This window comes from Physeter macrocephalus, chromosome 9, assembly GCF_002837175.3.
Source record: "Physeter macrocephalus isolate SW-GA chromosome 9, ASM283717v5, whole genome shotgun sequence".
In the NCBI taxonomy this organism is placed as follows: Eukaryota; Metazoa; Chordata; class Mammalia; order Artiodactyla; family Physeteridae; genus Physeter; species Physeter macrocephalus.
The window spans coordinates 73697166-73714106 of NC_041222.1; the positions used below are offsets into that span (position 1 = coordinate 73697166).

The following is a 16941-nucleotide window of genomic DNA, read 5'->3' on the forward strand; positions in this document are numbered from 1 at the left end:
ACAAAAATATTAGTAAACTGAAGCAAGCAGCATATAAAAAGGATGACACACCACAACCAAGTGAGATTTATCCCAGGGATTCAAGTTTGATTTATACCTGAAAAACACCGTATCAATAGAATGACAAATGACAAAAACCACATGACCATCTCAACAGACACAGAAAAGCATTTGATAAAACACATCAACACCTATTCATGATAAAAAACACTCAACAAACTAGGAACAGAAGGGAACTTCCTCACCTGATAAAGAGCATCTGCAAAAATCCCACTGCTGGGCTTCCCTGGTGGTGCAGTGGTTGAGAGTCCGCCTGCCAATGCGGCGGATGCGGGTTCGTGCCTCGGTCCGGGAGGATCCCGCATGCCGCGGAGCGGCTGGGCCCGTGAGCCACGGCCGCTGGCCCTCCACGTCCGGAGCCTGTGCTCCGCAGCGGGAGAGGCCACAACAGTGAGAGGCCCGAGTATCATAAAAAAAAAAAAAAAAAAAATCCCACTGCTAACATCATACTTAAAGACTGAATGTGAAAGACTGAATGTTTTCCCCCTAAGATCAGAAACAAGACAGGGATGTCCTCTCTTACTGCATCTATTCCACAATGTGCTGGAAGGTCTAACCAGGTCAATTAGTCAAGAAAAAGAGTTGCTGTGAGGGTTACTGAAAATAATGCATATGTAGTACTTTTCCCACACTTGCCGTGTCAGTAAGTGCTGAGTAAGCATTACCTGTTGTGGGAGTGGTTGATGTGATTATTGCTGGAGCCTAGAACGTAAGATTCCCAGCAGCTCCCACTGATTGGGTTTTCAAGCTGACCAATTTATTTGTGACTTGGGGCCTAGAAACTGGAATTGCTGGAAGGGTCAGCTGGGTGTGGATTTGTCCAGTAACCGACCCAATCCTGGCTCAGGGTCCACTGACAGTCACCCAGCCCTACACGGCTGGCCCACCTGCGGCCAAGACATTAAACTGCATTAGGCAGGAGTACAAGGCTACATCAGAATTCCCAGGCAGGAAGAGACTCCGGAGAATATCCAGGCCAAACCCCCTCATCTCGTTTTATAGATGCGCAAAGTGAGGCCCAGTGAGAGAACGTGACTTCTTTCAGATCACTCAGTAGGTTGGTGTCAAAACTGAACTTCAGGGCTTGGCATCCTGGCTTCCATCACCAGCCCCTGGGTAGAGTAAAGACAGGTGATCTACAGGCCTGTGTCTTAGGTGGTCTAACAACACAGTGGTATAGGCCACTGGGCAGCCCAGCCTAAGCCCACCTATGTCCAGCCCTCATTTTTTTTTTTTAACACAGCCCTTTTCTTATCCCCTGAGACTCCACCAAATATCCAATCCTCCCTCCAGCTCCTCCCCCCGACCACTCAGCTACATATAATCTGTGATGGCCTCTCCCCAGGACACTGACGAACAATGCCCGCCTGGAGAAGGGAAGGCTCTGGACGACCACAGAATCCCGGCGTGCCTAAGACACGGCAACATGCACTCCAAGTTCCCAGTGTTGTGGATTCAACAAGATGGAGGCTTCTCCTTGTGGCCTGGGGTCTGTTCAGATAAGCCAGGCCAATATCTCTACCAAACTCTGGCTCCAGGCTAAACCCTGTCCCTAAACTGTGGTTACAGTCTCAGACCTCCTCCTCCTCCTCTTCACTGCCCCAGGGCAGCGGGAAAAAACTTCATTTGAAAAAAATTTTACCCTGCAGTCTACTGTGTTGAATGTATGCCTCTGCTGCCCAAGGGGGATGCATTGATCAAAAGACAAAGTACTGCCAGTACCAAGTACCTCATCTCGTCCAATCCTCTTATCAAACCTCTGAGGTAAGAATTATCTCTCCACTTTACACAGGAAGGAATTCTGGCCCTGGGTCCCCCAGGAACAAGATGCTTGACAGCAGCTCTGGCCTAGCTCCAAATGGACCCCTGAGAGTACCCTGTTAAGTCACAGCTGATTGCTGAGGAATGCAGCAGAAGAGAGGACACGTGGAGGGGCTACAAGATGAATGGAGCAGCTGTCACAGGTTGAATGCACTTCATCTATTGAGTCTGTAAACCTTTGGTCACTGAAATCACTAGCTCTAAAGCCATTCCTACATTTATGCAAGTAGCAGGCTCCTGTTTGTCTACAAAAGAGGCATGTGCATGGGGGGTGGCTACAGGGACAGAAACGGCAATTCCTGTTTGCAGACCTTGGGCTACTGATCAACTTATTTATACCCAATATAATTTAAAGGCCTTTCTTCATTGGGGCCCCATGTCTGGATCCCATAAACCAGGGCTGTCAGATCAGAGTTCATCCGCATGGGGTAAATGGTCAGGTGCCCAGGCTAACCCATTAGAGTCCTACATGGGTTCTGCATGCAGTGTTTCCAGCAACCAACCTGCAAAGTTTTAGATCAACAACATTTTAAAGCCAAGCTTTTAAAGCTAGCATCTGCCCCCAATCTACAGGTTTGACTCCACAAATAAAGGAAGAAGGAAAGGTCCTTACGCTGTGTAAATCAACATTTTGGGCAAAGGTGTGTGAAGTGTAGAAAGAGCCACCCGTAAGGCTCCTTTGTGGATACCCAGTAACCTCAGCAGGAACTGCCCAGAAGCAATGGCTTGTAGGAAAAGCCTCATGTCCAGAGCAGCTGCAGTGTCCTACACAGGGAACTTCACACACACTCACACAGAGAGAGCTGAGAGTATAAGGGTGAGACTCCAGATAAATCTGACTCTCTCTTGGAATCCACACTCTTTAAAAGCCCATATCCCTGGCCCTGGAATTTACAATTTAGGGCCTGTGGATTATTCCAGCCCTCCAGGAAAGCAAAGTGGCAGTGTGAACCAGTGTCCTAAAGATGACCATATCCTCTGGCCTGGAAATTCCCCTCTAGGAATTTATCCCCAGGAAATAGTTCAACTGAAGCAAGGAGCTATATGCAGCAAAGATGTTCAAGATGATCTGTGATGGTGAAACGTGATGTTGAACGCTAAGGGAATAGCCATAAGGATTTTAGACAGCAGCTACTAAAAATAGTTCTGATAATTATAAGCAACATAACAGTTTATAAGATAATGTTGAACAAATATAGCAGAAGGCAAAATAGTTCACACTATGGTTGTAACAGTGTAAAACATGTATGCATTTGGAAAGTAATGGCAAGTTTTGTTACAGTGGTAGATGCATGTTTTGTTACAATGGTAGGGAGTAAAATGATATATTTTTAAACATTTAATGTGGTGACATTGCATTTTCAATCGAAAAAGGAAGAAGAAGAAGAAATCCTACAAAGCCAATGCCAAAATCTTCACAAATAAGAACTATTAGTACTACCAATAAAAGACAACATATATTTGGAGCTTATTCTGTGTTAGGCACTGTTTCAGGTCCTTTTGTGCCTATTAACTTCACAACATCTATGAGGTACTTTTATTATCCTCATTTTACAGGGGAGAGCAGCGAGGCAGAAGGAGGATAACAACTTTCCCAAATCACACAGCTAGTCAGCATGATAGAAAGAAACACTACCCATGCCATTTCAAAGGTCACCCACCTAAAAATCTTTATGCCTGTTTAAACAGAGATGACAAAATCTACAGCAGAAGCCTCACCACAAGACCCCTGAAACGGGGAGTGGGTAATGAACCTCACAGCAACTCTCAGAGGGCTTTCACGTTGCAGATATGACCAGGATTTCCCTCCACCCCAGCCTAGACTCCAGGAGGAACAAGAGGAAGGGCACTAAAGACCAACAGGTTTAGCATGACTCAAACTTCAGAGAGGGGAGAAGGGACCAAGGCAGTCGGGGTTTGCCCGAAATGATCTAATGAGCTAGAACCAGAATTCAGAATCCTCGCTCCAGAGGCCCTCGAGGCTCGCCGCCATGCTCTGCAGACCACAAGCACCTCCTTCTGACCTCTTCCCTTCTCCTTCCTCCCGTGGTCCCTCAGTCTAGCCATCCTCGGCCTTCCCTCGTCCAGCACGATCCCAGCTACACCATCTTCTCTCTCGTTTATCATCTTCCCTTCACGTCGCCTCTACTTCCTGTCCTCTCCTGCCCTGCCGGCGACTGCATACAACAGCTGGGACTTCGGTTATGGCAGTCTCCCCGTGTAACAGCAACTAGAGCACGTGACAGGCAGTAGACCCCTGCCCCTCCCAACCAGGGAGACTGTTCAAACATGCTGAGAGACAGGGATGCTAAAAATCAGTGCTTGGAAGAAAGGCCCTTCATTTTGACTCTGGCCCTGGCCCAGACCACCCATCCAGCTCCCTGTACCTCCTTAGTGCCCTGGGAACACCCATGCTTCGTCCTCTCTTTGCCAGGATCTGTCCACTGCTGAGGGGCTCCCCGAGAGCGGGGGCCAGCCCTTGCTCATGTCTGTCACCTATGCTTCATATAGTGTAGTTACCAAGAAAAGTTTGCTGAATGAGCAAATGAGTCCCCATTCATCCTCTTCCTCGGGGGCAGGTGCCCTTCCGACTTTGGAGCGAAGATTCAAGTCTACCCATTCTCAGCCAGGCGGAGACCCTGCCCAGGCTGCCTGAAGCGATCATCTGAATGACAGGAGCTACCTAACACCTCCACGCCAGTGTCTGAGCTCCTATATTGCAAATACCAGTTTCCCTAGGTCCACCCTAACTGAGAGTCCTTTCCTGTTTTTTCAAGCTGGTGGTGTCCTGAAACACAACGACAGCTCTGCAGTTCAGTTTCAGGAACGTCAAAGGCAAAAGGACATTATTCAAAACAGGAAGAAACTTTTAAATAAATGTTTAAAGGCATTTTCAGAATGCAGCCTGTCATGAGGCCAGGTAGTTACTGAAACCCCTGCCAGGGCCCCTCCCCAGGACCTGGAGACCCACGTGGTGAGGCAGGAAGGAGCCTGACCTCACACCCTACTGGTCACGCTCGTCTGACATACCCCACCTCTTCCCGCAGTGCAGCCTCCCCCTTGACCCACGGGCTCTGGGCCAGTGACCCTCGGCAGAGTCCCAATCCAAAGTGCCCCTCAGAAGAGGAGAATTTAGCTCCAGTGAGGACATTCAAAGTGGCATAACTTCAAAATAGGCGCCCTGCGATGAGCCTGAGTGCCAGCTCTGCTGGTCTCTGAGGCTTCTCCTGAAAGGAATTCCCAGAAACCTACAGGTTCTCACCCCCTGGCCCTTCTCCAGATCTCCGGACCCTCTGGAGGTAGGAGAACTGTGCTGTATGTTTCAGAACCTGGTTTGCTAGCTTGTTCCCACACCTCCTGTGGACACGGTCACATCTCAGTCATGTCACCAGCACTGGGTTAGCACTGGTACTCACCCAGCACCATGGCCCCAGGGCCACGGTGCACATAAGCCAGGCCCAGGGACTTGGCTGCTAAGGAGACAAATGGAGCAATTCCTGAGGAAGCTGACTCGTAGGGTATCACCCCCGCTGCACAGTCCGTCCTGCAGCCTGGCCCTCTGCCCCTGCCCCAAGCGCTTCCTGCACCTAGTTTTTAATCAGAATTCTAGACACATCTTTTATTCAGCGATAAATGATGTTCATCTGCCACCACTAAGTAAACCTGAAATTTTCAATGAGTCTATCCTTTAGTAAGACTGGTTTAAAAACCAAGCCCTTCTCAAAAAGCATTCATCCCCTTTTCTTCCTTTTTAAAAAACTCTACTATGGAAACAATCCAAACAGTACTTAAATCTTTAGGCATGAGCCTCACTGGACCACTAAGAAAAAAACAAAAACTAGCTGTATGTGGGTTCGGCAACAGTTGAATAATAAAAGTTATACCCTTTGTTGTTTTTAAAGGTGTAGGACCAAGCCTGTGACAGAATCTTAAGGGAAAAATCCTGGACACCAGGCTATCTATATCTATATCTATATCTATATCTATCTATACCAATCTATCTATCCATCTATAAAGATATCAACTAAATTCTGAAACATGTACAAGAAAAAAGACTAGTAGGAAATTTGCCAACATGCGTCCTCTAGGTGATAGGGATATAGAAGTGCTTTCCAACCTCTTTTAACTTCTCAAATGGTTTTCAATGAGTCTGCATTACTTTTTACAAAAAGGAGGAAGAGATTACCCGCTCCTCAAAAAAACAGGCAAAAGCAAAGACCCACAACCCTGGCCTCCGGCATCCCAGGGAGACAAATCCTCCTCTCTCTCAGGGCTTTGTGAGGGGCTTGGAGAGGCAGCAGGGGGAAAGAGAAGCAGCTACATTACACACCCAGACCAGACATTAAAATCACTGCCAAAGAATTCAGCAACAGCCAGTAATACAGCCCCTGGCCTTCATTTGTGCAAGGAAGGGGCGGGCTGAGCCAGGCTGAAAAGTAGAACCTGAAACACTGAGCATGTGACTCAGCCCTTCTGCCTCCTAAGGACGAATCCCTTTAGGCCACGTTCTCCCAGAACCAGCTCCCCGCCAGACCCTGTCCCCTACCCCCCAAGCCACCACAACCTTCCAACCTGGAGGTCTCTGACCTTTAGAAAAGGATCCAAGATCTCTCCCCCAAGCTGGCGACCTGCGTAGGCCCAGGTAAACACAGAGGGCCTCACAGCTGAGGCTTTTGCAATCACAGCCACAGTCTGGCTCTCAGGATCCCTCGCCAAGTTAAGGGACAGGAGGGACCCTGTGGAGATCACCGAATCCAATCTCATGCTTTGTTAACTCCCCAGGGGTCAGGGTCTGGCTTACAGTGACCTCATCACCTGGGCCACATGGGCAGTACCAGAGGCAAAGGTAAAATGGCCACAGCGGAGGCACCTCAAGGGAGTTAGCTGCGAGGGAGGACTATCTGTCCTATCTGCTGCTTAACCAGATAAGAATAACTGGAATTTCCAGGTAGACTTGGATTCAAGCAGAATTTCAGTCTCTGCTTCTTATCAAGTACAGGCAAGGAACACTGAGCAGGGAATAAGGCATAGGAGGCACTGGGTAAACGATCAGTGAAGAAATCACCAGGTTTGACTTGGCCACAGGATGCCTGCGCCCCTTTCAGACACACCCAGAGCCCAGCTGAGCCCGAAGGGTATGAGCCTCCTGGCCCTGCCCCCAAAGTCTGGAAGGTCCCCAGGGTGGAATCCACGGAAGGGCTGAGACTGCCTGGGCATTAACTGTCCCGTCTTTCCCAAACCATAAATTAGTCTAGCCCCAGCCTGGAAATCCCTACTCTGCTGCTATCCAAAGACCGTAATACCCAACCATATGGCTGCTGATGTATCATTATAGTCATTATAAAGCAGCAAGTTAAAGATTACTCACAGAGCTAATGCACAGCTTCAGAAATTAGAGGAACATTTTCACACAATCAGATAAAACCGGGACTGGAGAACTTTTAATACCAACTCTGGGTTTCTGAATAAGGGAAAGAAAGAAGGAAGAAAGCAAGGAAAGGGGATGGCTAGGGAGGCAGAGACTAAACATACACGCACACACTCTGGCTTCCCTAAATGACATCGGCATGGTTTAATTATGCCTCCTCTGCCTAAATTGTGAGTTCCAAAAGAGAAGGCATTTTGTCATCTCCCTCTCTGTAGCTCTAGCGCCCAGCCTAGGACAGGCATATTGTTGAATCCAGGAAAGCTGTCACCTTATCAGACCTCTCAGATGGACCCACAGACACACCTAGCAGGGATCTTCCCAAACTCAATGCCACATTAGGCCGCCCTGAGCCTCTGCACTAAGTGTCTACTGGGCAATAACTTTAAGGAAAAGCATTAGACTGGGAAGCAGGATACCTGGTTTTTCCAGCCCCAGCTGGCTACTGCCTGGCTGTATGGCCTGAGGCAAGACCCTTCCCCTCTAGCACAATGTGGGATGGGGGCCACGGAACTGCAGAGACCCATCCTGGGATGCTATGGTTCCAAGATGCTGCAGTTTGAGTCCAATCTCACATGTGGCTCTTGCAACCTGTAACCCAAGGAACTTGCACCTGGTTCATCAGGTGGAGGCCCCTGTGCTTGCTCAGAGTCTGGGACGAATTACAACAGGCAGGAGACACTTCTGCGACCATAAGGCTGAGTGGAAAAAAGTGAGCCAAATAGTCATGGAGGTATTTCTCCACCTCAGACCGTTAGACAAGAAGGCATGTCTGTGTGTAGGTCAAGAAATTATTTTCCCCAGGAAAAGCAACAGGACAAAACTGGTTTAAAAGACTAGTTACCTAACCTCCCAAAGCTTAAAGATCTGGACACAGGGGAGGCTCCTGGTGCCTCCCCAACCCCCAGGATGAGGCTCCACCCCAAGCCAGAAGGTGATGAGGCTCTAAGACTCATCCCAAAGAAGAGAGAGAGCCCTTTCCGGAGCTGAGGCCAAGACAGATGTCCTCAAAGTACACTATGTCCCAGGCAGCGTGCTTGTGTCCACATGTGTGCAGATGGGGGGAGGGGAAGAAGCGGGAACAGTGTGCTGGTGGAGAAACACCTGACAGCCGAGAGCCCGGCAGACACCCAGTAAGTGCTCTGTCTTGCCAAGGGTACAAACCACGGCAGAGGCTCGGCTGACACCCCCCATGAAACCTGGGGAAAACGGCTCACGGATAAGTGCTCTCCCAGGGCCCTGGCTACCTGTGGCTGTTTGCTGGCCCAGGTGCCCATGACTCCCTGGTGCCCATGACTCCCTGGTGCCCATGACTCTCTGGTGCCCACCTCTAGATCAGAGTCCTTTTCTGAACAAAGGAAGAGGCTCTCTTCAAAGCATAGCTGGGCAAGAGGGGCCTCGGGTTTAGGCAGTCCTATACTCACCACCACCCGCCTCCCACCCATAGACTGTACCAACTGTCCAGGTCAGCCCAGTCTCCCCTAACCAGTCCTACCTGAGGTACTGCCCCCACCCCGCCCCCAGCCAGCCCCTCTCTGGGCAGGAAGCGGCAGCGCCAGTGCTAGTCAAGTCACGTGGAGCTGCTGCCAAACCTAAGCAGAGATAAACATTCATTCCGGGAAAAGTAACTCAACGCAAGGCCTCAAGGCCGCTGCTCCTCCCAGGCTGACTACATCTCAGGCAAACACCCAGGCTGCCCGAAAAAAGGGAGCCTCACTGCCATGGTCAGTGAGATGCTGCACAGCCCAAGGGCCAAGACGACAGCGCCTACAGGCCTGGACTCGCCGGGACAACTCCCTGGGGAACTTGCAGGAATCCTCAGGAAAGACCCACCTTTCCCCTGCAGCCCTCACTCCTGAAAGCCTCACATCAGCCCAGCAGGTGTCCCGGGGCAGAGCCTACTATGGCTCCAAACACTGCAACCTGCCCTAATGCACAGTGTAGACACAGGCAGGATTCAAACCCAAGTCTATCTGAAGTCTATCCTGAGGCTCTAACAACCCAGGACAGATCCAACAGTGACCAGTCAGAGCCCAGTCTGGTGCCTGGCTCCTGCAGGGAAGGGCATGCCCGTTACCCACCACCTACCAGCCTGGAGGGATCACAGCATCTGGCATAGACCCTTGGACACCAGAAAGTAGAGCCCAGTTGTGGAAAGGAACTGCAAGTAGTGAAAAGGCCACAGCTTTAAACCCCAAGGATGCTTTCTCCCACCAACCTCAAAACCACCATGCAATGGCTTTGGCTGACACCTGCCCAGCTGAACAGATGGGCTTGACTCCCCCAGCCCACACACTCCCCAGGAGACTTTCAGCTTTCTCAAGGCTCTCTCCTAACCAGAAGCCTCCACTTAGAGAGCACCCAACCCTCAAACCCAAGGGCTCAATAAAAGTGAAGAAAAACACTCCACCCTCACCTTCCGGGGCTACCTCCGCAGCAGCCGAAACGTCACGGTCCCATGCATGTCACACAAAGGCGGACAAGCTACAGAAAGCCCAGGGCCTCTCCCCTCGCCCTCCAAAACGGTATCTCTCAGGAAGTCTGTTTGTGCCGCCAGTTCAGAGTCAACGCAGAAACAGCAGTAACTCGTCACCCAATCACTGGGCAACACCAAGGTGGGCCACCACTGCCTCTCATGATTCATTGAGAAGATCCTACACCTCAAACACCAATCTAATGAACTTTGGGGGTACTTTCCTTTAATTTGCTAATTAATTTCTTTTTCCTTCTACATAATATCCAGGCAACAATTAAGAACAAAAGATCAAAATCTGGCCTCTCTGGGGTCTGAGAACTCACCAACCCTCTTCCTCCTTCTCTGCTGTTCACAGCCATCTCCAGAGTCTGAGAAAATGAAACTTCAAGTCCCAGGTCCTATTTGCCATGTACTTAACATACACAATCTCATTCAGTCCTAAAAATAACTCTGTGAGTTAAGCATGGACAACCCCATTTTACACAAGAGAAAGAGACTCTGAGGAACTCTGTAACATGCCTGAGGTCAGACACTTAGCAGCATGGCAAAGATTCCATTTCATTTTACAGGACCAGTCTGCTTCCCAGACTAACCATCAAGTCCAAAAGAATTCAAGTTTCTGCTTAAAAAAGAAAAAAGTCCCCTTTATTACCACAATTCATGTCGGACCAATTCCAGGAGCATCCTCCCAAACTTGATATGAAAATATTGAAGTAATTATTGGAGAAATTGAGCAAGAGTGTGTAGGAGGCCTGCTCTGTCTGAGCTCTGTGAAAAAGTGACAGAGTTCCTACTGGCAGGATGCCTGCCCTCCTGCCAGGGCCCCTCACTCAGAACGACATTCTCTACACCCTGGCATTGAAACTGAGCAGCCACCTGTCTGGTAATCTTGGGAACAACCTGTGGCTGCCTTGGGCCTGACTGCCTGTGGATACAGGTCAAGGGGAGGTCCCAGTGGGCATGGGCTGAGCCTCCTCGTGACATAAGGAATGCAAACCCACCGACCCAAGCTCTCTGCTTGTGCTGAAACAGAGGCTGGAGTCCCAGTTCAGATCATCTGGCCAAGATACCTGAGACTCCAGGCTGCTGCTACCAGGAAGGGACAACTTGGTGCTAACTGATTATATTTTAGCCCTCCAGCCCCCAGGGTACACACATTATACTGGTACAAATACCCTCGGCCCCTGGGAGGGCCCTGCTTTTGGAAAGCTACAAGGGCAGGAAGCAGGGTAGGACGGCCCCAGAGCAGGGATCTACGCAGAGGAGGAACTGAACACAATAGTGACAATTTACTGAGGGCCTACTTACCCTCATTCTTGTAAACGCTTGTTTACCCTGTTTAATCTTCCAAAACACCCCCCTGAAACAGGTACCACTTATTATTCCCTTTTAACAGATGAAAAACCAGAGGTTTAGGGACAAGTCACTTGCCCAAAAGCTTAGGAAAAGGGTTAACCCACACTCAGGAGACAGTGGTTCTATGTGAAGATAGGAGATGTGACCTGGGAGGTCTGCTCCCTTCCCTCCTGGAGGCCTCATCATCAGCGTTCCAAACTAGAGAGAGCGGGTTACTCTGAGCTGCCTCGTAGTCCCTACCAGAGTTAGCAGAGCGAAAGCTGCTCCGAGTTCTAAGCAGACTCAAACTCCCAAAACTTCTTGAGGCTTGGGCCAGAGCAGGGAAGTCTCCAAGGCCTTCTCCGGTTCTGGGATCGGGGGTGGGTGGGTGGCGGTGGCTACGGCTTACGTAAACCGTCCCCGACCCAGCCTCCAGCATGAATCCGAAGGGACTCACCTCCCAACCTCTCACCCCCATCCAGCCCGGAACCTATTTGGGATTAGGGGCTCTGATTTGGAATAGGGAGACTGACTGGCTGTCGAGGAAGAGGGCATGGACGAACGTGCGTGGTACCTTACCGAGCAGCGGGGACTCCTCAGGGCATGCGGGCAGCGACAGTGCTGTGGCGGGGGGCACTGGGGCCGAAGTCAAGTTGCTCCCGGGGCCGGGGCCGGGGCCGGGGCCGGGGCGAGAGTCTGCGTCTGGGTTGGAGGCGCCACCCAAGCGCGGCTTGGAAGAGGTGCGCAAAGGCGGCGGCGGTGCGGCCCCTCGGGGCCGGAGCTCCCCGGAGGGCTGCCCGATAGCGGCGGCGCCGTTAGAGCTGCCCTGCAGCGGTGTGGGGACTCCGACCAGCTGAGGCAGGCGGCTCAGGTCGCGGCCGACCAGGTAGTAGACGAGGGTGACGCCAAGATGCAGCGCGCAGACAGCCACGAGCAGGCGGCAGGCCCGTTGCAGGGACGCGCCCGGCATCGCGGCGCTGCCGCCCAGGAGCGGCTCCCGAAACCTCATCTTCCCGCCGCCGCTTTAAGAGGGGGGGTGGGCTACCGCGGGGAGGGCGGCCCGCCCGCGGGCCGCCGGCCAGACACTGCCAGACCACCGCAATTGGGGGAGGGATCGGGGGAGGAGGCGAGGGATCGGCGCCGGCGGGCAGGCGTCGGAACTCAGGCTCTGGTCGGCTCAGCAGCCCAGCAAGCAAGTGCGGCCGAGGGGCTGGCGCGGACGGGGGCGGGGCCGAGGCCGAGGCCGCCAGCGGGGCGGGGGCAGGGCCGCCGGTAGGAGCCCCTTTTGCGGGACAGGAGCTGGGGGCGGGGCCGCCTGGGGCGGGGCCGAGCTGCGGGGCGGGGCCGAGCTGCGGGGCGGGGCCTGTGGAGGGTGGGCCGCAGGGGCGGAGCCGTTCATTGCGGCAGTGGGCATCTCGCAGCCTTGGAGCTGAGCTCTCGGGCCCTCACGCCGCCCTCCTCCGCAGCCTGCCCCGTGGGGCTTCGGTCCCTACTAAGCCGCGCTTCCTCCTCCTCCTCCTCTTCCTCCGAGCTGCCCCCGAGAGGCGCCGCCACTTCCTGTGGTGCTGAAGGGCTGGGTTATGCGCCTGGGCCTGCAGCGCGGCGTCAGAGAGGAGGGAGAAGAACAGAGCAGACTGGTCGTGGTCTTGAGGGGTCGGGGGCCGCGGCGGCTTTCCTGACGGTGGACCTCGGTAGACCTGGGGGGAGGGTCAGGAAGAGGGGCGGAGAATGGTTGCCCAGGAAACGGCTTCGACGCCCAGCAGGAGGTAGGACAGCGGAAGAGGGAGTCTCTGGGACGTTCGGAACCCCCTCCCTTGGGCGAGCTAGGCCCCTCTACCGAGGTGGGGGCCCAGCAACTAGGCGCGGCTCATCCGGCGCCCTGCGGAAAAGCAAGTGGACGAGTCTCCACCTCTCTGAGCTCACTGTCCTACAGCCCAAGTTAGGGGATCCCAGAGACCCGCCCAGCTCGGTTGTGGGGAATGCGTGGGTGCTTCTTCTAGCGCATCCCACGCCATGCACTGCGTGGGAGGGTGTCAAAGAGCCCCAGTGACTCCCACGCCTCCATGCAGGAGATCAGCCGGCTTTATTTACAGTCTGTGCGGGCCTGGACACAATGTCATGAAGTAGGAATTGTTCCCATTTTACAGATAGAATTCAAGGCTCAGGAAGGTTAAGAAGCTTGCTTAGGATCCCACAGCTGGTGAGAGGCAGAGGCAGAATTCTGGCTCTAAAACCTTTATTTACCACTTGTTGATTTGCAAGTAAGGGCTGGAAGCTGTGTGGGTGAGAGGTTTAGGCACTGTAGTCGCTTGGTTCAAATTTGACCCAGAGGCCACTCATCAGGCCCACCTGGTTGCCTGAGTGAGCAGGGACACCTCATTTCTGAGAAGGACTCATGGAGGGGCTGTCACTTATGTGGATGGGGAAGCTGAGAGCTGTGGCAGCCTACTCTGAAGTGGAGGAAATAATAACAATGATACCATAGACTGAGAGTTTCCTATATACCAGCCAGACACAAGTGTAACTGCTTTACATATATTGCCTCAATCCTAACAACACCATGAAGTGGGCAGTTGTTACTCTCACCATTTCACGGATGAGAAAACTGAGGCTCTGGAGTTGACATGTGGTTGTGATCACACAGAATCTACTTTCTTCACTTGGCTTCCTGGACATCAGGCTTTTCTGATCTTCCTCATTTCACTGGCCACTCCTCTGTCTCTTTTCTGGGCTTCTCTCTTCCCTGGTTGTTGAAGGCCCCAGGCCATAGTCCATAATGCTCTTTTATGTCTACACAGAAAAGAGTGTGATTTATATTCAGTATTATCTGTATGCTGATGACTGCAAAATTTTCCATCTCCAGCCCTGACCAACCAACTCATATTCCACTGCCTCTCTTACTGGCATCTCAAAATCAGCACCTACTCCCTACACTCCACCCCCATTCTTACTTACCTCAGAGAATGGCACTGTTGTTCATCCATTTCCCCCAAGCCCTGAACCTAAAAGGTGTCCTCAATGTGCTATTCTTATTCTTAAATGCCATTTCCAATCCCTCAGCAAGTCTTGTCAGTGCTACCTTCAAATTATCAGAATTAACCACTTGCTAACTCTGCTGTAACTGTCCTGGACCAAGCCACCATCATGTTGACCTGGGTTATAAGGTACCCTCCTACTTGGTCACCCTGCTTCTACCTCCACCATGCCCCCTCCCCAGTCTATTCTCCAAACAGCAGCTAGGGAGATCTTTGTAAGCGTAAATCAATTCATGCCATTTTATTGAAAACGAACTCCAAATTTGTAGAAGCCCTGTCTAATCTGGTTTCTATCTCTAGTCCCCACCCTCTTCTATCACCCTCTACCATGCTCTATATACTTTAGCCACACTGACTTAACTGCTGTTATTCCTTGAACTTGCCCTGTTACTTCCTACCTCAGGACCTTTGTACTTGCTGTTCACTTAGCCTGAAACACTTATGAAATACTTAGCCCCATACTTCATTCAGATCTCTCAAATGTCACCTTATGAGAGAGGTCTTCTCAGACTACACCATGTAGAATAGTCCCCCACCCAAAGCTGCTTAACCTGCTTGATTTTTTTCAGAGTAGGTATCACTACCCAGAATTATACATTTAATTTATTGTTTGTTGTCTGTCTCTCTCATTAGAAGATCAGCTGCATGAGTGCAAGAACTTTCTCTCTTGTTCACTACTATATCCTCAGCTCCTAGAAATGAACCGGACACATAGTTGGCACTGAATAGATATTTGTTAAAATACGTGTTAATGAATGCTTATGATCGTCTTGTTAATGTGGGAAGGGGGGAGGGGAAGAACTATTGTAGTTAGAACACAAATTCAAGAGTCGTTCACTAGGGAACTGGTGAGGGTGAAGCTGGCCCCAACAGTCTACGCCTAGACTGTCATACAGAATGAAGTAAGTCAGAAAGAGAAAAACAATGTGGAATCTAGAAAAACGGTACAGATGAACCGGTTTGCAAGGCAGAAATAGAGACACAGATGTAGAGAACAAATGTATGGACACCAATGGGGGGAAGGGGAGGGTGGGATGAATTGGGAGATTGGGATGGACATAGATACACTAATATGTATAAAACAGATAACTGATAAGAACCTGCTGTATAGCACAGGGAACTCCACTTCGCTGTACAGTAGAAACTAACACAACATTGTAAAACAACTATATCCCAATTAAAAAAAAATTATAAAAGGAACAGGAAAAAATAGCAATTCACTGCCATTTAAAAATGAAAGAATAAAAAGAGTTACATATAAAAAGAAAGAGAAAAACAAATATCATGTTAACACATATATGTGGAATCTAGAAAAATGGTATAAATGATCTTATTTGCAAAACAGAAATAGAGACACAGATGTAGAGAACAAATGAATGGACACCAAGGGGGAAAGCGGGTGGATGGAATGAATTGGGAGATTGGGATTGACGTATATACACTATTGACACTATGTGTAAAATAGATAATTAATGAGAAACTACCGTATAGCTCAGAGAACTCTACTCAGTGTTGTGGTGACCTAAACGGGAAGGGAATCCGAAAAAGAGGGAATATATGTATACGTATAGCTGATTCACTTTGCTGTACATTAGAAACTTACACAACATTGTAAAGCAATGATACTCCAATAAAAATTAATAAAAAATTTAAAAAATAAAAGTATTTGCTCTGTTGGGCCATCACACACACACACAAAAGATGATAGTAATATATAATGTTAATTTCTTTATTTTGATGATTGTGGTTATGTTGGAAATATGCACGTAAGGTTTTGGGTAATGTGGTATCATGTCAGAATTTTACTCTCAGAGTCCAAAAAAGTATTTGTACTAAACTTGCAACTTTCCTGTTATCTTTTCCCGTACAGATCCAACATACAATGGGAAGACAGAGACAGGAAAATCATAATAGAAACTCCCACTTAAAAAGGGGTAATAAAAGGCACATAGCGGTCCTTAGGTCTTTAGGAAATCTGAGCTCCAATAGCGCAAATGTCACCAATTCCCCTGCTCCAGGAGCAGGGAATGTGATTCTCTGTGGCTCTTCACCCTCTGGGCTCTTGGCTCCATCCTCTGGGTCATTCCTCCTTTCCCTTGTTTGCAGCAGAGTAATTTGTTCAGGCTGCTTCGCGAAGTGCCCAGTGTCCTCATTTCATTTTGAACTGTCTTTGCCTATTTTAGTCAAAGCTAGTGGTACTTATGCTGGTACAATTCTCTTGGAGGGGAAGAAAATAAACAAACAAAAATATTGTGCATTTCCCATGAACCTTACTGAGTTTCACTCCATTAGACAAAAACTATATCCCCAAATCTTAAGATAAGTTCCTCCCTTCTTTAGGCTGTGAATCGGGGTACTCACAGCCTAAAGACAAATCCTTAAGATTCTTAGAAGCACTTTTGTCTAGCTGAGAGGTCTATAAGACGCTGCTTGAAATCTATGAGATCGTAAAGAGTCACAGTCACATTCTTGACTTTATCCAAACTTTACTGGGAGTGTCCTAGAATTAATCTTTTCTCTAGGTTTTAGTTTACTTTGAGTAAGCTGTTTTTGCAGTCAAAAACCCTGATTGGGGTTTCTTAGAAAAACTAGGTGGTTTTCTGCTTCATATAGTGTTGGCTGGGGTAATAGAATGTCTGGAAGGTATAAATGGCCTCATTCACATGGCTAAAAGTTAGTGCTGGTTGCTGTCTGGGTGTTTAGCTGGAACCCTTAGCCAAAGGTCTCAGTTTTTCTCCATGTGGGCCTCTACACATGACTGCTTGGGCTTCCTAACAGCATGGCAGCTA

General features: G+C 49.9%; 1 protein-coding gene across 7 annotated transcripts in view; it reads right to left on the reverse strand.

Moving 5' to 3' along the window:
- B4GALT1 (beta-1,4-galactosyltransferase 1) overlaps positions 1-12363 on the reverse strand; it is a 49698-nt gene extending 37335 nt beyond the window's left edge. For 2 of the 7 annotated variants that reach the window (XM_007116190.4, XM_055087241.1), the window contains exon 1: positions 11697-12358. In XM_007116190.4, coding sequence (XP_007116252.2) covers positions 11697-12126 — 430 coding nt within the window. In that variant the 5' untranslated portion in view covers positions 12127-12358. Of the gene's footprint in view, positions 1-11696 lie in introns of all 7 variants that reach the window. The other 5 variants (XM_055087238.1, XM_055087239.1, XM_055087237.1 and 2 more) reach the window with 3 other exon arrangements.
- Positions 12364-16941: the final 4578 nt, after the last annotated feature.